This window comes from Mchenga conophoros, linkage group LG2 (genome assembly GCF_057382185.1).
Source record: "Mchenga conophoros isolate Kocher_MC1m ecotype Shallow Benthic linkage group LG2, M_conophoros_male_GT1.1, whole genome shotgun sequence".
Taxonomy (NCBI): domain Eukaryota; kingdom Metazoa; phylum Chordata; class Actinopteri; order Cichliformes; family Cichlidae; genus Mchenga; species Mchenga conophoros.
Window position 1 is genome coordinate 29389358 of NC_140527.1, and position 24204 is coordinate 29413561.

The following is a 24204-nucleotide window of genomic DNA, read 5'->3' on the forward strand; positions in this document are numbered from 1 at the left end:
TCAAAAAAATCATACAAGAAACATCGTTTCTTGTTCTAGTTCTGAAACATTATCCTCCTCAGCCCTGTAGAGGGCAGTGTCACAATGTTATATATTGTCAGCATATCTTGTAAATTGCTGATGTGTACAACAAAAATACACACACACACACACACACACATACACTCAGGGGGAAGGACAGTACTTACAAAATAATAAATGAACTCTGAATTGATAATTTCAGTCATGAACATGAACTAGAACAAAAGCAGCCTGCTAACGAGCTATGCACTAGTAGTCAAAAACATGCCCAATTACAAAATATTTACTTACAGTTACTTGCATAATGCCAACACCCACACAAACATCCAGATGCTTGCAGTTGCTTCCACTCACCTTCACCTCACACGCTCTTTCTCATTAGGATCTCTGCTTATCTACACCCCGCCCCCTTCGAAGCTTTCCATGTCTGCCTTTGCCTCTTTTCTACATTCGCTCTCTGTTTTCACGCATGCACAATGCACAGCTGAGAGAGCGCGCGCGGTGTGAGTGAGTTGCACTGAAGACATATGGCCTGCCTCTGTACACATGATGAAGTGTGAAGCCTGCACGCTGCGTAAACGCCCCGTTAGACAACGCACGGTACACCTATGTGGTTCCTCATGTTCATCAGTTGCTCGTGAGTGTGTTTTGGGGGTATTTTTAATGATCTTTCAAAATGTGTTTGCAATGGTGTGTCGTGTGTAAATGTTGTGTTGGAGTGTGTGAAGTGTGGGAGTGTGAGTGCGCCCGCATTCAGGGTCACACAGCCAATCTGCAGGCTGTCTGGGTGCAGCTCTGTTGCCACGGTAATTGGGAATGATGGACAGCCGGAGCTTTGGCTGAAGCTGCATAGGGGCTGGCCCAGAATGACCAATGTAGTGCAGTGTGTGTGTGTGTGTTTGCACGCGTGTGTGGCGCTCGTGCGTGTGCGAGTGTGTGTTTCCAGAGTTCTACTGGGACTGTGGACATGTAGAGAGAAGAGAGGAAGCGATAAGGCTACAGCAGCGTAAGTATATCACAGAGCACCTATCCAGCAATAAAATCACTTGTATCATCTGTTGTGGTAATCCCTGCCCTACTCCATTTCTGCCATGTCTTGCTTTATCGCTCTTTTTCCTCTCTTCCACTTTTCTCTCTTCCTCTTTTCAGCACAGATGTGCAGATAGTGTTACAGTCAAGAAGAAAAGGATGCCCCCACCCCACCCCGCCACCCATTGTCCAGTCTCTCTCTCTTTATGAATGAGGGAGGGCTATCATTGATTGTTTATCTTTGCCTGGACTTCCCATGATTCTGTGCTGCAACCCACTGGGAAGGAGGCTGATTGCATAACGGGAAGAGCTTCTGTATGTGCTTTGGTGCTGAACTGTGAAGGCGTGCAACTTGAAAACACTCCCTTGGGATGCTGAATGCTTTTAGTTCCTCTTTTGCTCAGTCCACTGGAATAACAGGCTCTGGGCATCAGCGTGTGCTGATGAGTATGTGGGTGTGTCTGTGTGTTTGTTTATGACACTGTATGTATGACTTTGTCATGCTTTCTATAGGTACTTAAAGCGACTGTAGCAAAATAGAGAGACGAGGCGTTCACTTTCCAGGAACTGCATCCCAGTTGGTATTTCAGCAGAACTCGTGTAGTTTCAGGTCTTACCTTGCCGTAGCCCAGCATGATAATCCGCACCAGAACCACATTGATTTTTGCTCCTAAAGAACTGTCATGGTAGATGTCATTCACCTGGAATCATACACCGAAACACAAGGGAAAAAACAGCGTCAGTAGAAGAAATCAACCCTTTATAGAACACTTTAATATAACCTAAACAAACTCTGAGGTGTAACAAAGAACTTGGTTGATTGTAAAATAATTTGTCTGCGGTTGAAAATTTTAACAATTTTTCAAAGTTTCAAACAAGTTAACATTTTCATCAAAATGCTTATTTGCTGTCTTGGTAAGAATTGTCAGGGTGTCACTGAACAGTCACAACAGTTTTAAAGGTGTTGATGCTTTGGGATACACTCACTCGGTTCAGTGAATGCATCCCTACGGCTGTGCTGGATTCCCAACTGTGAGCTTATATTTGTATGAGTTTGGTACTAACACAGAAGGTCAAGTGGGATGTCCACCAATTAGAAGGTCGGTAGTTCAATTCTTTAATGTGCATGTCGAGTTATCCTGGGGCAACAGTATCCAAAGTATCCTTGGACACAGTACCCCAAGTGTCCCCGAGGACATCCATCAGATTGTCACAATGTGAATGGGTGACTGAGGCTTGTAATAAGAAAAATGCTTCGAATTACTGCATTTGCAAAATATAAAACATCTTCATTCAGTGAGCGTCTCCTCACAGGTGATTCCCTTCTTTTCAAAACAGTAATGCATATTTATGTACACATGACCTGAAGCCCAATACTTGTCTTTATAAAACAAAGCTATATGTGAAAACACAAATCAGACATTAAACAGTGGATAACTTCCTAACTCCTTTGTGCAACATCCATACTGTATGTTGCACATCTGAGAATAGCACAGGTGGTGAAATAACAGCAAATGAGATGGCATCATGTGCCCTGCCTTGTGCTCGCTCTATATGGCTTCCTCTCCTATCCCAGGGTATTTCCAGTAATGCGAATGTAGACTAAATGTGGACTGCGAGCTTCTACTGTGTGTTACATGTGAAAAAAAGAACAACTTCAGAGAATTTTCCAACCTGATTCTTCCACCGTTTTCTGGAGGCTGTGTGTAAAAACAGCTATGCATACCTGCAATCCACGATTGGTCCATTCAGAACATGCATGCTTTAATCGAGGATTGCACTAGTCTAACTAATAAAGGATGTAAGAGTGAGCAATAATCGTATTTCGGATAAAAATTATTTCCTGTTACACTTTCAATACACTTCAGGCTGCTTGCGAACGGCTAAGATGCGCAGCTGCACTGGCCACCTGGCTGTCGGTTGGCTCCCCAAAGGCAGAAAACTTTATTCTATAGCGACATCTCGAAATATGGCATCTTCACAGGAAGCGTCCCTCAAGGTGCTCTCTCCCAGCTACAGCCATGTTCACTGGAACTCATGTGAAGCTGTTTTGGATGCTATTATTAGTAATGATCTGTCCCACTGCTGCTTTTTTACCCTTCATCTGTAAAAGGCTGATGGGGTATTGTTGATACATTGCCGGGCAGACGGGCAGCACTTACACCTACGTTTGTGAACGTGATAACTCGAGAACGGGATGACGTAGGGAGCTTTAAATCGATATTATAGATGCATCTACTAAAAATCTCGGACAAGTTCCAATCTCAGTGACCTTGACTTGAAGGTAAAGTTGTGCATGGGATAACTTGGGCACGTGGCAATGTAGGATTCTCAAATTAGTCTGTCTACCAGGAGGTAGGTAGCACTTTTTACACTGCAGTGTTTATGTCAAACCAAGAAACTGATAAAAGTTAAGTTTTCTTTTGGTTCATTTTACCATAAGGCAGACTGTTGTACTATTATGCTGCCTACAGATTGAGGTTTAGCACTATTTTGCTGAAATAATAATAATAATAATAATAATAATGGATACTTTATTGATCCCCATGGGGAAATTACTTGTTTTTCTCTGCATTTGACCCATTCACTCAGTGAAGCAGTGGGCAGCCCACTAAGCAGGCGCCCGGGGAGCAGTGTGTAGGGACGGTACCTTGCTCAGGGGTACCTCAGGGTAGCCGTTAAGTGGATTCGAACCGCCGACCTTCCGATCATGGGGCGACCACTTTACCTACTGAGCTATCCCTGCCCCCCCTGAAATAAGCAAGATGCTGAAATCTACACTTTACACTCTACACTTTAATCACATCTTGACTGTTTTACTTTAAAGTCTGCTGTGGTGGTGTACAGAAGCAAAATTACATATAAATGCCATGTTTCACACAGCAGTGAAGCCCTCATCATCCTTAATTTGCAAGACTCTCCCTCTCTGGGATGGGAAGACTCTCTGCCTCTCTATCTCTCTTTTAACCCATCAAGTTGCTAAATAGTTGTGAGATGTTCCACCAGGTATTTTGCTGCCCATGCCCCAATTTTTCTAAACATGCTGCAGACATCAGTTCTGCGTTATTTACATTTTACTTACATTTGGAAAGTGGTTTGTGCCTCCAAAGAGCATATAGTGGCTTGCAAAAGTATTCGGCCCCCCTGAACTTTTCCACATTTTGTCACATTACAGCCACAAACATGAATCAATTTTATTGGAATTCCACGTGAAAGACCAACACAAAGTGGTGTACATGTGAGAAGTGGAACGAAAAACATCCATGATTCCAATTGCAGCAAAAGGTGGTTCTACAAAGTATTGACTCAGGGGGCTGAATAATTACGCACACCCCACTTTGCAGTTATTTATTTGTAAAAAATGTTTGAATTCATGTATGGTTTTTGTTCCGCTTCTCACGTGTACACCACTTTGTGTTGGTCTTTCACGTGGAATTCCAATAAAATGATTCATGTTTGTGGCTGTAATGTGACAAAATGTGGAAAAGTTCAAGGGGACCAAATACTTTTGCAAGCCACTGTATTTTTACCTTCTGCTTTATAACAGGGTTTTGATCTAGATGACCTGTAGATATTTTGGAAAAGTAGAAGTAAGTGAAAGAGAATTAACGCCTAAAATCTGTTGTTTTTAACCGCTACACATGCTTATGTTCTTATGCAGTCTTAATTAATTTATGAAGTCTCCTATGACCTACAAGTCATAAGCTACAAGTGACAATTATGTGACAGCACAGTGTTATAGTGGTCCTCAATGATGGCACACAACAAGAGGGGTTTTAGTTTAAACCTACTCTGGGGTTTGTACAGTCTCCCTCTTTCTCTGTGGTTTCTTTCCAGACTCTCCAGCTTTCACCCACAAAGACATGCATGTTAGGCTATGGTGTGAATGTGACCATGAATGGGTCTATGTCTTTTTATGTTGGGCCTACAATAGACCTACGACTCTGGGTGTATCCCGCCTCTTGCCCTGTGACAGATGGGATAGGCTCCAGCTCGCACTCGGATGGATGGGTAATTATAGATTACAAAGCTGATATAAAAAGTGCTTCATTAGAAAGTTGTAAAAAGGATATATTTATTAACTAAAGAGTGAAACAAACAAAATAAATAAATAACTAATAAAGATATGACTTTTTATAACAGGAGCTCAACAAAAAGATAGAGGAGAGTGAGTTGAAATTTAGAAGGGATGGGTAAAGCATGTAGAGGCTGGTTAGGGAACTCAGTATCCCATGACCATGGATGGACGACAGATGAGAAAGATGCAAAGGATGGGAAGAGCCATAATACAAGAAAACAAGGTAATCTGTGGCAAAGTAGATGCAGAAAGCTCTCTTCTGTCTCTCTCTCTCACACACACACATACACAAAGCCACCGAGAGAGAGGTAAATTGGCACTGGAGTTGAGACCTGCTGTCCTCAGTGGCTGTGCGTGGTGCCTAATGAGGCAAAGGGATGTAAAAACAGACAGCCATAATGAGATGGCTGATGGACATGCTGTGGAGAAGGAGAAACACACACAAATGCACGCACGCACGCACGCACGCACACACACACACACACACACACACACACACACACACACACACACACACACACACACACACACACACACACACACACACGGAAAGAGAGAGAGACTAGGAACAAAACTGTAGACACATCCAGCGAGCGAAAGCTATGTGAAAGAGTTAAGGAATGCTATGAATAGAGACAGTGAGGCAGACGGAAAGAAGACCAGAAGCTGAGCGTAGAGGGGAGAAGCAGCAAAGGTTTAAGGGAAGAAAAGAGGAAAAGCTTGGAAAGCATTTTTACGTAGAGTTGTGTGAGAAGATTTTTTTTATCTTTTTAAGGGAAAAAAAGAAGGAGAATCCATGAGTGAGCTAATGCTTTTCCTTTTTTTTTTTTTTTTTTTTTTACATATGGAGAGTAAAGTTGGAAATTCCAGCATCTTGTTCGGAAAAATCCAGCGGCCTCATTCTTGAAGTCTGACTAGCAACTTGTTATCCACAAACTGTCTGGAATTTATTTACTTCATCACGTCAAAGCACAAGCATGTCTGCTACCTAAAGCAGTAAGAGCTTTACAACATGTTCTGAAACCTCAAAATAAAGTCATGTTTGGCTTTCACTGTTGCATTTATGTCATCTGGGACATCTGTTAGCTGCCAGCAGTCTGAAGTAACTTTCTAATGGAGGGAAATGTTATTATGGTAACATCAGCAGCTTTCAGTGCAAGAAGTATTTTGCATGAAGAAAATCACATGTTGAAAGCATCGGTGGTAAGTGAAAATAATGCAGGCTGTAATTAATCTGAGAAACTGACTGCAAATTTTTGTTTGACCTTTAAGTGGGAATGGAGACAGAGCATTGCTTATAGACAAGAAGGTAATACTTGGTGATTTGATCATAGGGGACTGAGCACTACTAAAAGTGCTGGATGTGTATTTTGTGAATTCACCTACCAGCAAAAATTGGCTTTCACTAGTAAAGTAGCAAGACCACCAACAGAGTGTAGCCCAGCTAGAAAAATAGTAAAAACTAATGTTTGATGTTCTAATAATTCAAATAAACATTTTTGGTTAACTGAGAGATACATGAATTAGATGACCTGTGTTGTTTTTCTATGAGTCCCTACTGCTGCCCCACTGCAGTCACCACTGTGTTCATGTTACAGCATCAAAAATACATAAGTAACTAAGGTTTATATAGAGAGAGAGGTTTTCAAGAACAAAAGTCACAAATTGCTTTTCAATACTGAACAAGATACAACAATTAAAAGGGTATAAAATGATAGAACTAAATAAAGGCTAGTCTGCACAAGTGGATCTTAAGTTTCTTTTTAAAGATATCAAAAGTGTCCACAGATCTTAGGTCAGCTTGATGGCCGGAATCTTACAGTCGCCTTTTGTTTTAAACCTAGATCTAGGTACAGCCAACAAGGACTGATCAGAAAACCTCAGAGATCTAGACGTTACGTATTGATGTATTACCTTATCTATATATCGAAGCACCTGACTGTGGAAGGATGTGAAATTGATCACCAAAAGTTTAAATTGAACCCTAAACTTTATGGCAGTAAGGAATACAGAATGAGTATTATATGGAACTTTTAGGGGACCTGGTGATAAGCCTCATAGCAGCATTAGGGTTCAGTTGTAAGCAATCCAGGGATGATTTGCTCAAGAAAAGATACAATGAATAATAATAATAAAGTCTTGACGAAATAAATGCATGTATAACTATCTATCTCTATTTCACATTAAATTACAATATATTTAAAATGGGCATTGCTCTGCAGATCATTGAAAACAAGCAAGCATAGGTGAGCCAACATGCTTTTCAAAGCTGAACATCATTCTTAGATATCTGCGCCATTTGTGTGAGTCGAGCACATGTGTTGAGGCTAAAAGTGATTGTGCTGTAGGGATGGGTATCGAAATCCGGTTCTTTTTTCCCACTGTTTCAATTCCTTAGAATTGTTTGGCATTTTTGATTCCCTGGCTGGCTCAGATGATGGCAGTTCTCGCTGCAGTCTACCGGTAGCGTCTCCTTTCAGGCCAAGTTTGTGGTAAAAGGCTTGCACCCATTTGCCACAGCAGATGCCCCCAATTTTCAGTAAGTGAATGTGTTTAATTGTAGGCAGGGACATTACTGGATATTCTTGTGTAATTGCTACAGAATAATTTATGTTATACTTTGTTATTGCTACAGAAGAATATTTATTTTATTATTTTACATTTACAATTTTTTTTCTTGTTCAAAGAGAAGATATAAAACAAAGTTCTAAGCTAATTAGTGTTCTCCTTTTTTAAAAATAAGAATCGATAAGAGAATCGATAAAGAATCGAATCGTTAAACAGAATCAAAAATGGAATCGGAATCGTGAGAATCTTATCAATACCCATCCCTATTGTTCTGTATTGTTTGTTGTCCAGAACGTGCTCAGTGGTGAGTGAGACAGTATATTTTTAGGAGTTGTGTAACAGAAAAATCAGCTAGCCATTAAGCTAACAGCCACAATATAAAATGCCATAGACTTATGCTAGCATCACTAGCATGTCGTGTGTGTGGGAAACATGGCTAGCAAGCAGCAGTTCTTGTACTTTGAAACTATGTGAGTCAATTCTGTTACTGTTAAAAGTTACTTTGGTTATGTAAGATTATCTTGATGCATTTCCAAGCATTTCCATATGCATTTCCAGAATTATTCCCTTCAGTTTCCGGCTTTAAAATAAAGTGATACATCTCAGGATGTTTATCGTGATATAATTACATTTATCCTTCAGCTAAACCAGTCGCCATGATTTACTCTGTGTTAGACTTAGTACCCAGCCAAGGAAATAGTGGAACCAGAGTGACAATATGGGAAAATACTGAATTACGACTAAAGGTAAGTAACAGAAGGAACAGAACATGCTTCAATATGAAAAACAGCACAGCAACTTGAGCTAAATCTCTCACCATTATAAGGTGATGCGTTGTTTAATTCAAAACAAGGCATCGTATGCTGTAAATGTGTTCTACCAGACAAATGTAATGATGGTATAAGGTCTAACTTAAGTACAAAATAGCATCCGATTTCAATAATACTAACGCGTAAGTAAATTCTCTCTCTATTTATTGCTGGATTCTGAATAGATGGAAAGAATGCAATGTGGGACACAGTGGGAAGACGAGGAAAAGTTCTCTTCGGGCGACCTTGAGTACGGTTACACTACACAGGTTTGTTGTTGTCTCTGCTTAACCCAGTCTCAGATGGTGTGTGAGTGTGTGTGTGTGTTTGTGTGAGAGAGAGGGTGACACAGAGAGACTAAATGTGTGCCACTGCAGTTTTCATCTTTCCTCCTTTCTGTTTTCCTGTGTGTGTTTACTTACTGGTAATTCTGCTCATTTGAGAATATATGTGTCAGTCCCTTGTTATCTTTGCAGGTTGAAGCATATGCCTGGGGGTGACATATGTACTCTGCAGGTTGTGCGCTGTGTTTGTTTAAGATGGACATAAACACTTTGGTCACTTTTCCCTGGGCCTGATCTCCAGCCTGTTTCCTTGACAACTGTTATGCCAATTAGGGGAAGTTGACTTCCAGGCGACCCTGATGCTCTAATGAGACATGCATGCACACATGCACAGGGGCAGTGTAGTGTCCTTTCGGTGCCAACTTTGGCTTTATGTGTCTTCTTACACACTTATCTCACAGATGGTAAAGGCTGGAGGACAGATATGGCACAGCAGACCGTAATCCAAAACACTCCCACATATTTGCCGAGATACGCTTATCCACTCACACGCACGGTCCCTGTGCCGCTCGCTGTCTTCTGACATTCTGAAAGGGCCACACTAGGTGTCATTCCTTATAACCAAGCCTATACATGCAAATCCAAGACAGCTTGTGTATTAACTACTACAGGCTCAGAGGTCAACAATGCACAAAGTCATCACTATCACATATTTACTGCAGCGAGAGATGACACTAAAATGAAAGGAGCACAAGAATAAGTGTGAAGGCATGACCAAACTTAATCATCAAAAATTACAGCAGTACATATTTCAAATTCAAATTAATTGTGTTGATTTGTTTGTTTGTGCTCATCATAATTGGGAATATAGGCCAGTTTTATTTATGTGTACAAACAACTCATGTAAAACAAAACCAAAACTTAACCCTAACCCTAACTTGCATGTTTGTTCAACTGCTGTCACCTCATTCACAGGTTCACACCTGCATTTAGTGTTACAATGACAGACTACGAATGCCTTCATAAGGACTTTAATACATTTAAGCCAGTATTTTTGCAGTGCTTCGTACTCGAATTTCATGTGTTTAAAGAAGCTCATCTTGGAAAATGGATTTCATTTATTAGGCGGTACGATTTTACAGAGATACATTTTGGAAATATGCCTTAAAAACATTCTCAGCTGCTGATGAGACAGAACTGAGTCATCAAATAAAATTTGGCTGAAGTGCTACATAAATTAGATAAGGCTTTAGACAGCTTCGCTACATCTTTTTTCATCGACACACATGGGAATATTTAAAAACTGAAACCCAGGATTTGAGTTCTCAGTCTCACAATGCTCCTTACACATTTGTGACACTTCTCGCTAACAAGGTGTCTATTATTACCTGGACTACATCTCCTTTCCCAGCTCTTCCTGCCACCTATTAATATGAGTTTTCACTGCCTCTAGGAGCTTTGGTAAAGACAAAAGTGAAAGATCTGCACCACTTTCCAGACAGCTCTTATAGACAGGATCTTTATCATAGTGGAGGCATAAAACTGTAGACGAAACGCGCATCAGCATCAGCGTGCCTCATCAAAATTATATATGCACATGCATGTTTGCACACACACACATACGCACCTCCATTAGCAGACTATTTTGGAGAGTGTAATTAAGACTTTGTAGCACCTCTGCAAAGGTCTCCCTTAATGGGTGAGCGGAAAAGGCATATAGACAAATCACCGTTGGCAACAAAGTGTATCACCACTGCCGCAAGAAGATTACCGTACCAGTGCCACAGCACAACACATTCATTGTGATATTAAGTAATTGCTTAATATTGCAATAAGCTCATTGATTCACCGCTCTGACTGTCATTATTTATGATTAGCGGATGTACTACCTTGAAGACTTGAAGTGCTGCATGGTTGATGATATGCACTGTCGAACAAAGCACTGGAGTGAAAGCTACACCACAGTCTGTGCTAGAGAAGCTAGCCATGTGTACTCTAAGGAGCTTGGAAAGAAAAGCGTCTGGACTTCTTTCCAAGCTCCTTAGACTATGATGACCTGGATGACTGAGAACCTTCACAGACATGTGTACCCTCATACTGTAGTTCTGCAGTCAGTATTGGGAATGTTTAACGTCCAATGCCCTATTTAAGTCTTGTCTGTGCATCGTCCTCACTGTTACAACTGTTACCCTCAGTGTCCTTATCTGAGCCCTCTACCCCATCTGCCTACTTTTACACTCACTTGTTCCCTGGACCTATTCTGGAACTGAATATTCCTCACTACACTACTTTGTTTGTCCCACAAAAAGCAATGTATGGGTGGGTTGATACAAAAAATGGTCCTCAGCTATAGTTTTGATACAAATACAAACAAATAACAGACTCTTGATACTTTTACTAAATAACAAAGGCAAAGCAGTTCCCAGCTTTCAACATTTGGCCATAACCCATCCATTCAACTATTTATTCATCCATTCTCGTAATTTTTTTAATGTATAGAGGATGAAAAGGGTGCAAGACTATCACAGCTAACACAGAGAGACTAGACTCCACATGTAAGACCAATTTAGAATTACCAGTTAACCCTCAGGCATGTCTGTGGACACCTAGAACCTTCCTTGTGTTAACCCTCTCAAGGCAGGCGTTGCAGATTTGCAACAGTTAAAAGCTAACAACCTGATTACCCCACATACATATTTTATGCAGTATAGTCTAATGTCCATCATACATGTATTCATTCACGCATACATGCATGCAAAAGTCTATATGAACGTTTGAAGGCTTTAATGAGCATATCGCTTCAGAATCTCATATTTTTATACCATCCAAAATGAACAAAAAAAGTCAGTATCAGCCGTACTGGCAACAAATGTGAAGCATTATATTGCATTCGAGCATCTAGCAGGTTTTAGATATCTGCGAGTGATTGATACAGTAATAAGAAGAAATCATTTCCAAAGTGTAAGCCAGCAGCTGCAAGTTCTTACAGAGTTGTATTGCATCTGTAAAACCATCCAAATGTCCTGGTAAAACATATACTTGTGTTACACTTTTAAAAGTAATGTGTGTGTTTTTCTAGGCGGCAATGATTGGGTGAATTTCATAGATGTTTCAAAATTTTAGTTGCTTAACCTTTACCTAACTGAGGAATGTGTAAGATTTAGGAGGATCTCTCAGTAGAAATTGATATTGCAGTATAGTAGTCTATACATAATTTTGTTTTAATTAGTGTCCTGTATAACCACTATAAGTTAATGTTTATTCTTTTAGCTTTAAATGATACATTTAAACAGACAAACCAAGCACTGGGTCAAAGAAGATCTCAGAAAGGTTTGGGGGAGTAAGGGGTATTTGCTAAGTTGCTGCCAGATGCCACAGAATCCCACAAATTGGTCTTTGAGATCATGCTCACACTAGGCGTGGTTGCCTTCCACTGTGCTTGTGTGTGACTGTCCTCTTGCTGACCAGCACTCAAATTAGTGTTCTAGGCTTGATGTGCTTGAGTTTTTCAGTTTTGATCGGTTTTAACCCGTACTCTTGTGAAAGGAGCAACTCAACTGCTCTCCCCCTCTTGCTCACAAAACTGGATATCTGCGTTGAGGTTTCTCATGTGATGAGGGTAAAACATGTATTCCCTGACTGGTTGACAGTGGTTTTTGGACATTGTTGGCTGTGGTTGATTGAAACTGGTTGCAAAGAACGTGCTGCTCCTATTGACTGCTTTGGTTGCTAACAGACTGCTGCAGTTCCCTGTAGGTCTTTCTGTTTGTCTGCAAATACTTGCTAGCCCACAAATATAACTACTAGCCATTGGTTGCAAATGAAAATGGAGAAGGTTTGCCTGACATATAGCCAAAATCCCAACTTTTATTTTGAAGGCAAGCCTTCCATTTCTGGTTTGCGTTGCACTTTTCAGGGTTTCTTTATAAGTCAGAGAGCAGCTGCACCAATGTTTGTCCACCACTTCCATTTAAACTGCAAATGCAGCAATATACTAGCAACTAGTTGGGGAATACCACCTGGTAACAGGTCGTTCCCACTGGATCACTAACTGGTCTGTAGGCCTGCGTGACTGGGACTTTACCAAGCATTTTGCCAGTGACCATCAACCTCCAGCAATCACAACCGGTCATAGAATACTCATTTTTCTCTCTCAACTGGTGGTTTTCAGATGGTTGCAGACCAATCTCTAGGCCTATGTGACTGAGGCTTTAGCCACATGACCCTACACTGTTGCCATCGCCATCAAACCTTCAAAATGGCAGACAAGTTAACAGCACATGGTTAGGTCACATGTTTGCAAAACCTCAACTGAAGAAAAGCACTCTTGCATAGCATTCTCGGTTATTTAATACCGAGATGTCGAGAAAGCACTCAGGTTTCATGCTTGGGCACAGTGTTGCCAGCATTTTAGATTGTGCATCTGTAAGAATGAGAGGGTCTGCTTGACTCGAATTGACGACCGTTTTGTTGTTAAGACACCTGTTCTTATGACCAGGGCATTGTCTCCTGAAACGTGCAGTGTATCTTCACACTAAAAACTAACAATTCAGATTTTATGAACTTGAAGTCCATCGCCTAAAATTTAAATGAGTTCCTACGAAAAAAGAAAGAAAAAATTAAGAGAAAATAAAGAAAGAAAACGCTGTTATTTTAAACAATAGCCTCTTGCACTAAAACACAAGCGAGCTGCTTATCGTTTAAAGGTGGCTGTACAACAGATGTTGTGAATAAATGTCTTTTGTTGGGTGAACTGAATGTTTTAAAGCGAACACGTGTTTAAGGAAAGTAGAGGTTTGCATAGTTTCAAAGCAGCTCTTAGTTTCAGCCTCTGTTTTAGCTCGAATATAAAGACAATATGGAGCTAATATTAATTTATGAAAACTCTCATCAAGTTGTTTTTACTAACTGCTCAGTATTAAGCACTACACTAATGCAATAACTCCCAATCCTACTTATAATTACCATTAGTTAGCATTTCTGGCAAGAAGTATCCTCTACATATCTCTGCTTATCATAAATTTACCTCCAGTATGTCTTCCAATAAACCCGTGCTTTCACTCCTATCATACTGAGATTTTTTTCCCCCACACCATTGAGGATTTTTTGCCATAAACTACCCAAGTCAGGGAGGAGTAAACCAAGGAGCAACACTGCTGGGAACCTGGGAGAGTGCGAGGAAGGAAAAATAGAGAAAGCAAGAAAGAGAGAGGGAGAATCAGACAGAGCACACCCATCCTGAAGTGAGCAAAGCAAACTTTCAAGAAGAAAGTCACCCAGATGCCACGCGTGGGAGGCAAAACCTTATTTATTTATTTCTGTTTATCTGGCTGTCAGTAATTTATTCTGAATGCGCTGTTTAAAATACTCCTTCTCCCTCTGTTTCTCTCTCTCTACCCCACAGATGAGAGGGGGGCTGTGACAGGGCTGCGCATTCCCTTCTCCTATATTGTCTAACAAATATCTAAAAGGGGAGGCAGAGAGCACAGCGGCACTTGTTCTTTCTCAAGCGCTGAACTTAGACAAAGAGGTGTGGAAGGATTTGTTGCACCGCACCTGCATAACAGTCGGAGATTGGTTCCTTGCGCGGTGGGTCGCGGTAAAACAAAAAGCAAACAGGAGCGCACACAGAAAACAGATGCGCACGCACGCACATCTACGAATGCATGCAAACGGCACGCTCAACGCAGGTTTCATTTGCAAAGATTAAAGTCTGCAGTGTGTTCAGTGTCGGACCAACACACAAAAACATGTGCACACAAACACACACGTAACAACACCTGGGTGTGTAAATGCTAAGTGTTGTTGTGGCCTGAAGCATGCTACCTGCTGTTTTTGCATCTCTCTTTCTCCTTTTCTCTCTCTCTCTATTTCTTTTTCTCTCTTATGCACACACACACTCACAATGAGTGATGACATGACACAAAGCCTGATGAAACGATATGTAGGAGCTCCTTCAGCAGAGAGGGCTCACCTTACACACACACACTCATGCACAAATGAAATCTCATCATATTCAGATAGAGAAGACAGGATTACCCGCGGCTGATTGCTGGATGAGAACATGTAGGAAGGGAATTGAATCCCATTCAGTCGGTGGGTGTGTGCTACCCGTTTTCTTTGACCTCTGTGTGACTTACTTTCTATTCAGCTCAAATGAAACAATTTCCCCATTTGATGATTTCATTTTGGGGCATCTGGAAATCTCTGTATGACCTGTGTACATTAATGTGACGCTTGAAATATGTCCGATTTCAGTCCTTTAATTAACCCCAGATGATGTTCGTTTATGTGGGAAATGCCTAATTCAATCATGCATCATTTTACCTGACATATATTCATTCACTCCTCTGTCTGTCTGCTTTTGTTAGTGTGCTTACCCCTTTGTTAGCTATCGACTTACAATGTTCATAAGTGTGAGAAGGTACTTTTGAACATGCTCCTTCCCGTGAAACTGGACCACTGAGTCGTCTACGCCCAGCAGCACCTCGATGTTGTAGGCTCTGTCAGAGGTCTGTCTGCGCATTCGCCCTGCTCGCGTGTGGTTGATGCTCTGCTCCACACCACGGTACAGAGACTCCAGATCCATCAGGCCACCAAGATCTGCGCCTAGAAACAGAAGGCACATCAATACGGTGTTGTGAAAAACTAACATACATCATGGTTTGCTTTTTGGCTGATTTTGCTTACAGCCTTTTAAAGAAGCCTCTACTCCAGTCCTACAATAGCACTTTCAGTGTTTCAACATAAACAGCAATATTAGAGTTTGTACAATTCTAGTGAGCTTGAAAGTCAGTATTTGCAAAGACCACTTTATTCTTCAACATAGTCCGAACACGCTTAGAAACGCTGTCTTGAAGATTTTTAAGTAGTATTAAAGTCTTCAACCTTCAGGCTCTGTGGAGGCCAATACATGACTGATAGTGGTCCATTGTGTGCTTTTCTATCCAGCTATGCTTTTACTGTGTTGGCAGTGTATTTGGGATTATTGTCATGCTGAAAAATGATGCAGTTGCCAATCACATCCTTTTTTGTATTTTATAATTCCATCAATTTTGACAAGATGTTCCCTTCCCAAGACTGTGAACATTTCTGATGAGTCTTCAGTGAACAGCAGCTGGATAAGGTGAAGAGCCAGATGGATCTCTCAGGTCTTGTGCAATGTCTTTGCTAAAAATTTTTTAGACACTTTTCATCTGCTGTAGATAGATTTTTATGCCTGCCACCTCTTCTTCACTTCGCCCAGTTTCCTTAAAATTTTGAATGGCACACTGCACACCATCCTGAGTTGAGTCAGGTTAACTTGTTTGCTTTTTTTTGCTCCAAAAATCCAATTTTATGCCCGTTAAACTGTCATGTCCAGCATTTTTTTAGGTTAAACTAAGAAACTGAATTAAATTCTTTTGCAGCAGGCTGCTTGTCACAAAGGGTCCAAAAATACAATTTAAAACAGGTTCTTGGCTAAGATGTCAGTTATGTGTAGACACTGATTCATCCCTTGAGTTAGTTGCGTTTTTTGTGCTATGTGTTATGCGACTAGAAAACAAACAAAGAAAAAAAAATCCCCTGAAAACGTCTTGATTCACGCTCAATCATCCAGATGAGGACATCCCATGAAGTCGATTCTGTTTATCTGGATGTCACATTTTCAGCGGGAGAAACGTTTCATGACTCATCCAAGTGACTTCTTCAGTCTTAGCTGACTGCAGGTTTCCCCAACATAAAAATGGTCAAGTACAAGGACTGGACTGAAAATGAGTGAAAAAGCAGCATTTGTCCTTCTTAAAGCCTGGAGAATTATTGGTCAAGACCACTTTTAAAAAATACAAGAAAGTCTGGCTCCTTGGAAGCAAAATATAAAGAAATGAGGGGGTGGTTCAAGACTTTTGCACAGTACTGTATGTACACTCCTTAAAATCTGCTCAGCTCAGCTGGTGTGTGCCTGCTTCTGCCTGCTACACTTTTGTAAACACAATATGCTTACTGTCTGTGTGCTGTTCGTGTTCACATCCATATGCACGTGTACTTATCTGTGCACTCGCATGTTGATGTCTGTATGTCTGTCTCTCATTTCCTTTCCAAGACACCAGTTGATAGACTCGAGCATGTGCGTCCCTTGTAGCTGGTGGTAACGGTGCAGCTATCCTTCACAGATCCTTTCCTAATCAACCAAATATTTCTACTCCCATCTGAATAAAAGGAACAGATGGTGCTTGCTAAACACATGGATTAAGACAGCTCCCTTACACAAGGGGTTGCCCACCCTGCACTCTTCTTGGCTTGCTATATGCTCGAAAAAAATGCAAATCGCACCAGAAACTGAATTTAAGGTTATGCTGTCAAAGAAGATGCAACATAAAGCAGCCCTGATTTGTTCAGATCGCTAATTACATCCAGGTATGTCGGGCTAAGCGCTGTGTTTTGAGTCTTTTCGGATAAACTCCAATCCTGCCTCAAAAAAAAAAGAAGAAGAAGAAAGCTTTTATTAAGTTTGAAATGTCAGATCTGATCATCTTTCTTCCTCCATTTTAAGTGAGACAGACTCAGTGAGGCTACAGAAGATAAACTGTCCTGTCTCCAGAGCCAAGGCCATCCTTCCCTAACGCGCTGTCCTTCTTCACACAACCCAACCCCGGTCTCCTTTTCTCTTTCATCCTCCTCGTATATGCGAGCATCGCGCGGCCTTGCTCGTAAGGAAGCCATGGAAGGCCAAGCCATGCAGTCTGGAACATGTGGTCTCAGTGGATTCAACAAAGCGCTATTCTCACTGACTCCAGCCAAGGCCTCCCACAGCCAAGGATGACACATAGCACAACTCAAAGAGTGGCGTGTGTGCGTAAGAGAGAGTGTTTACAGGTGTTTGTGTGTGTGTGTGTGTGTGTGTGTGTGTGAGCGCTCTGTGGACAAACATTTCCAATTGGGCAATAAATCATTGTGCCAACAGGCACTTTAATTTAGTTGAAACTGGGCTGCATGGTTGAGAAACTGTAATAGCTGTACAGTTTGTGACTGTAGACACAGGCATAGACATCTTTATTCATATTCAGAACATGCATTTGTTACCATCAGTTAAAAAGGGGGGAAATGCAGATGTCTCCATAATGTTACCAATAGGGGCAGGTCTTATTTTTCCTTACAAACAAAATATAATGTGAATTTTGCACTCATATAGTTACTTTGAGACAAGTGTAAGCACCCCCGCCATACATGGTAAAGCTCTGGTTCTGTGTGCACGCCAGCAGCTTGATGAAACCAGAAGGGGAAAAGATGAAGACATTTTTCTTGTGTCAAAGCTAATTTCTAAACCACCAGGTTACATTTTTCCGTTTACTTGGAGAAGCGTACTTTGCTAACTTCTCCTTCTTTGGACAGCTAACTTCAGCAGTCGCCATCTGCCTCCATCTCCAGCATCCTCCTCTGTCACGCCATCCCTCTCTATGCCCTCCTTAACTACATCAATGAATCTCCTTTGTGGTCTTTTCTCTCCTGCCTGGCAGCTCCATATTCAGCATCCTTTGTCCAGTATACCCACTATTCCTCCTCTGCAAATGTCCAAACCATCTCATCCTCGCCTCTCTAAGTTTGTCTCCAAACCCCTCAACCTGAGCTGTCCCTCTTATATTCTCATTTCTAATCTTGTCCATTCTGCTCAATCAGGAAGCTTACTAACCAGTCTTAAGATAGCTTTCTGTCAGCTTCAGTAGCATACTTGAAACGTTTGCTGCATGAGTCCCAAAATATGTACCCAAAAACATACAAGTGGCATGTTTTGAATTTTCATTTTCGAGCAGAAATTAACAGAAGTCTTCATGATGCGAGCATAAGCTATTAAAGCTTAGGGATTGTCTAAATTAATCAAAATGCCTACATGATTAGATGCCATGTGCACACTTAGAGTAAAAAACAAACAAACAAAAACAAAACAAATAAACCGAAAAAACACCCACAAAAGAAAACAGAAAAGAAAAGCCTGCTTGTGTGCATCAGGAACGATAACATTAAACTGGAAAAGATCTACAGCGGTGCAGAACGCCTGAGAGCCTGCCTGCTTCATATTCCAATTATTGTCACCTGGTGCCTAATTTTGTTTTTTTTGTGTTTGTGTTGTCTTGTACATCACAATGCAGAAATAATGCTGATGCAGAAATAGCAAAAACGTGTGCATAAAAATCCCCCCGACTTGCAGGAAATGAAGTATTTGATGCTAAAAACATCCTGTGGGAGGACCCCTAGATTGCATTCAGCTTCATTGGGAGGTGCTGCATACGAATCTCCATTCAACATGTGCCACAAGGGGTGCAGCTGGACTGCCGCTGCTTGGACACATATGGTGCTGAGTAGAGGGGGGAAAAAAGAAAAAGGAAGCAAAACAAGACGGAGATAAAGGGAAGACGAGGCGAGAGAAAGAGAGATCTGCCACCTTGTCTCCCAATCAGCAAGGGGCATTCTGATTTCCCACTCCCTCTTATGCAACGTTTCCAAGACAACGGGCTCATGGGTAAAACAATAACCACGTGGTTAACATTGGCTCCTGAGTTGCTAACAGAATTAATCTGAAAGTCTGACTATTATCCCATATCTGCCCACATTCCAGTGAGTGACAGAATACAAGCAGAGAAACAGGAGGTGGGGGGCAAAGACAGGCAGCATTATCCGGAAAGAATTAAAAGATTTTTTTTTTGTCTTTCCACACATACTTTTGTTCTGTTTCATAGCACATTTCACACAGACACTGAGCATTTCTTCTCCTTGTTAGCAGTGGAAGCTGAACTTAAGGCGGTGTACTTTTCACAACAACCCTTGGCTCTTCCTCGTTATAGCTGCCTTTAACGAGGCTGATGTCACAACCACACCATCTGCTTCTAAAGACAGGTCCAGATATTTTTACCTTTTGCTTATGTAATGTTAAGGGAAAAAAGTACAGGAACAAAAAAAAAAAGTATTGTGTTCTCACTTTTAGTTCTGTGTCGCCACAAAATTGCAGTACCTTGAAAACAGTGAGTACAACAGTGCAGGGACATTGCATAACACCGGACCACAACTGTACGGAGAGTGGATGAGAGAAATAACTCAAAGTGACAAAAGCAGAGTGGCGAACAATAAATGACTAAACCAAACAAGGTTGACTTTTTAAACCTGTTGTTTCATCCCACTTCTGTCCTTGCTTACTCTTGCTGCAACACTATGTTTCTCTCTCTTGCTTCAGCTGTTTAGGAGCAAGATTTTCAGAGAAAAGCGCGGAGGAATAAACTGCAGGAGAGATCAAGGGAGGTGGTAAGAGAGGTGAGATGTAGAGCTGAGGGGGTGTGATGGATGGATGCGAGGGAGAGCAAGAGAGAGATGAGACCAGAAGGACCTTGGCTGTTGTGAGTTCCGCTTCAAGTTCCTGCAGTGATGGAGAAATTCGCTCTCTTCAAGAGCAACAACCTGTCTTGAGTCTGTCTGTGTGACTGCAGGCGAAGCGTCGGGGTGCACTGCTGTGTTTCTCACAGCTTACAGCAGGCATTAGCCTCTGAAGCCAAACGGTTAACACTATCAACCTGTGTATAGGGATCTGATCGTAACAATGCTTTTACTGTCCTTTACACAGTGTCAGGCTGAACCCTAACTATCCTCCTCCTCCTACACGCACACAAACACACACACACACTCCTTCATTTGTTTTCTACCTGCGGCTCTCCTCTTTCTGATGTGCCTACCCATTATTAGTGCTCATTTACATTCTCACACTACCGTCAGTGTTCCTGTACGCCATACCTCCATGCCCCCAACTGTCACATGCACACCTCTCAACCTAAACACAAGCTTCCCCACACACACACACACACACACACACACACACACACACACACACACACACACACACAGAGCTCTTGCTCTCCCAGTGTTTTTATTCAGGTGGGGTATAGACCGTGGCCTTATTAGGAGACAAAGGTTCTTTGTCTTTCAACCTTTGCAAAATGTCAAGAATGTCTAGGTGCCCACTGCCCGGGGCTGGGGTGGGGAGTGGAGGGGGGGGGGGGGGGGGGGAGTGTTGGTGAGGGGAGGTGAGAGATCCAGTCCAGCGGTGACTACAAGCCACAACAAGAGAGGGCGTGAATGGTGATGATAATTCAGGTCAAGCCACATTTTACTACAGAGCAGCGGCCTTTGGTTTAAAAGCAGCTGGGTGTGACGCATCACTCTGATGGAACTGACCTATAATGGTCACTCTGGCCAGGTTAGAGATAGATGTGGATGACAGAGGGAGAGAAAGAGTGCATTTGGATTATATTGCATGTTATGGACCAGACAAAGAGCGATTCAGAAGACCCTTATGAAAAGGATATCGAGGGAACAGTTTACCCTGCCCGGGATAGGGTTACCGGGGCCCCGCCCTGGAGCCAGGCCCGGGGAGGGTGCCCGAGGGCGAGCGTCTGGTGGCCGGGCCTTAGTCCATGGGGCCCGGTCGGACACAGCCCGAAGAGGAGACATGGGCCCATCCTCCCGCAGGCCCACCACCCGCAGGAGGCGCCATAGGGGTCGGGTGCATTGTGTGCCAGGTGGCGGCCAGGAGCGGAGGCCCTGGCGGACTGACCCCCGGCTGCCAAGACTGGCAATAGGGACATGGAATGTCACCTCTCTGGTGGGGAAGGAGCCTGAGTTAGTGCGTGAGGTTGAGAGGTACCGGCTAGATATAGTCGGGCTCACCTCTACGCATGGCTTGGGCTCTGGAACCAGTCTCCTGGAGAGGGGCTGGACTCTGTCTCAGTCTGGAGTTGCCCCTGGTGAGAGGCGGCTGGCTGGAGTGGGTATTCTAATATCCCCTCGGCTTGCTGCCGGTACGTTGGGATTTTTCCCGGTGGACGAGAGGGTTTGTTCCCTGTGCCTTAGGGTCGGGGAACGGGTCCTGACTGTCATCTGCGCTTATGCGCCGAGTGGCAGTTCAGAGTACCCAGCCTTCTTAGAGTCCCTGGGGGGGGGGGGGGAGTGGGGGGTGCTGGAAGGTGCTCCACCTTGAGACTCTGTTGTCCTGCTGGGAGACTTCAATGTTCAATGCTCACGTGGGTAACGACAGCGAGACCTGGAGGGGGATGATTGGGAGGAACGGCCTCCCTGATCTGAACCCGAGCGGTGCTTTGTTATTGGACTTCTGTGCTAATCACAGTTTGGCCATAACGAACACCCTGTTCGAACATAAGAGTGTCCATAAGTGCACGTGGCACCAGGACGCTCTAGGCCGTAGGTCGATGATCGATTTTGTAATCGTATCACCAGACCTGCAACCATATGTTCTGGACACTCGGGTAAAGAGAGGGGCTGAGCTGTCAACTGATCACCACCTGGTGGTGAGTTGGATAAGGTGGCGGGGGAGGACGCTGGACAGACCTGGTGCACCTAAATGCGTAGTGAGGGTGTGCTGGGAACGTCTAGCACAGGCCCCAGTCCGCGAGATCTTCAACGCACACCTCCGGCAGAGCTTCAACAGCATTCCGAGGGAGACTGGGGACATTGAGTCCGAATGGACCATGTTCAGCGTCTCCATTGCCGAAGGTGCTGCATTGAGCTGCGGCCGCAAGGTGGTTGGTGCCTGCCGTGGTGGTAATCCCCGAACCAAATGGTGGACACCAGAGGTGAAGGGAGCCACCAGGCTGAAGGAGTCCTATCGGGCTTGGTTAGCCTGTGGGACTCCGGAGGCAGCCGACAGGTATCGACAGGCCAAGCGGAATGCGGCTCGGGCAGTGGCTGAAGCAAAAACTCGGGTGTGGGAGGAGTTCGGAGAGGCCATGGAAAAAGACTTTCGGACTGCCTCGAAGAGATTCTGGCAAACCGTCAGGCGTCTCAGGAGGGGAAAGCGGTGCTCTACCTGCACTGTGTATAGTGCTGGCGGAGCGCTGCTGACGTCGACTGAGAAAATTGTCAGGCGGTGGAAGGAATACTTCGAGGACCTCCTTAATCCCACTGACACGTCTTCCGAGGAGGAAGCAGAGTCTGGGGATGAGGGGAATGACCCGCCAATTTCCAGGGGCGAGGTCACTGAGGCAGTTAAACAACTCCTTGGTGGCAGAGCCCCTGGTGTTGATGAGGTCCGCCCCCGAGTTCCTGAAGGCTCTGGACGTTGTAGGGCTGTCCTGGTTGACATGCCTCTGCAATGGTATTCCCCCGGATAAGCTGGAGGAGGTGGCTGGGGAGAGGGAGGTCTGGGCCTCTTTGCTTAGGCTGCTGCCCCCGCGACCCGGCCTCGGATAAAGCGGATGAAGATAGATGGATGGGTTATGGATGTATTAGAGCTACGGCATGGTGGCTTTCTGAAACCAACACTTTTTCAGACCTGAGCTTGAGCACATTCCTCTGCCTCTTCATTCTATCTGAAGTTCCCAGGTGGAACACCTGGAGTGCCTCCAACCCTGACTTATAATCTAAGATGGTGCCAGTGCATCTAAACATTAATAAATAAACATTAATAAATAGTTCCTAACTTTTTCTCCCCCCATTGGCCAATTTACACATGCTCTTTAAATGACAGTAACTTTGTTATTTTTTTGTGCTAGAGACAAAATTCAAAAGGTTTCAGAAAGAAGAAAAGGTCATCTTTACTGGGGATATTATTATCAATGTGTCATGGTAACAGAAAGCATTCGCAAGGTACTGCTGTCTGAACACAGGCAGAAAAATCAGGGCTAAGGCCAAAAAGTAAAATGGGAAGCAGCACCTTCAGATTTCAGGAACCAGCTCCCAGTTAGGAGGTGGGAGGCATACACCCTCTCTACTTTTAACCAGACGTGTTAACCTTAACCCTGTGTGATTCAGAGCATTTTTGAGTTTGTATGTATTATTTTACATTGCTTAGCAGTATCATTATCATATCATAAAATATCTCAAAAGCTTCTGTGCCATATACAGTAAGATGGGTCCACAGCATAGAGAACATAAGCTTGGTTATTTTGTTAGCTTTGATCTCTTTTTGTGGCATAGGACTGCATCTAACTGTCAATAAAATCCACACATCTACACTGGTAAGATTATGTATTTGTGACTTGCTAAATAGGCCGTACGCAGAGCACCGACCAGGCTCTATCCATGAGCATGCTGCTGACTTTACTACTGGAACACATGCAAATTGGGAATCATGTCACTCCCAGCTCTTAACGCATCATCTGGGTCTCTTCTTTTTCATTTGGTTTGGCAAACAATCTTTAATCACAAAAACGTGAAACAGCATCAATACGTTTAAGGAGAGAGTGCTCGGTGTTTAAACAGCTATCACGTGTGTCCACTGAGAACAGCCACAAGCTTCCCAGTTCTTCTAAATTTCCCTCTAAGTCGAGTCTTACAGTCTTACTTTAAAGTCTTTCATGACTTTAAAGAAAAGCCTTAGAAAATAAGGTTGGTGTTAAGTGTCTATGGCTGCTAAATTACAAAAGATTATGCGACT

General features: G+C 42.9%; 1 protein-coding gene across 3 annotated transcripts in view; it reads right to left on the reverse strand.

The window, feature by feature from the left end:
* Positions 1-24204, reverse strand: part of LOC146582204 (A disintegrin and metalloproteinase with thrombospondin motifs 2-like) — a 142280-nt gene that overhangs the window by 20139 nt on the left and 97937 nt on the right. For all 3 annotated transcript variants that reach the window (XM_085292898.1, XM_085292889.1, XM_085292880.1), the window contains exons 4-5: positions 15193-15398; positions 1668-1751 (exon numbers count right to left, since the gene is read on the reverse strand). In XM_085292898.1, coding sequence (XP_085149024.1) covers positions 1668-1751; positions 15193-15398 — 290 coding nt within the window. The remainder of the gene's footprint in view (positions 1-1667; positions 1752-15192; positions 15399-24204) is intronic.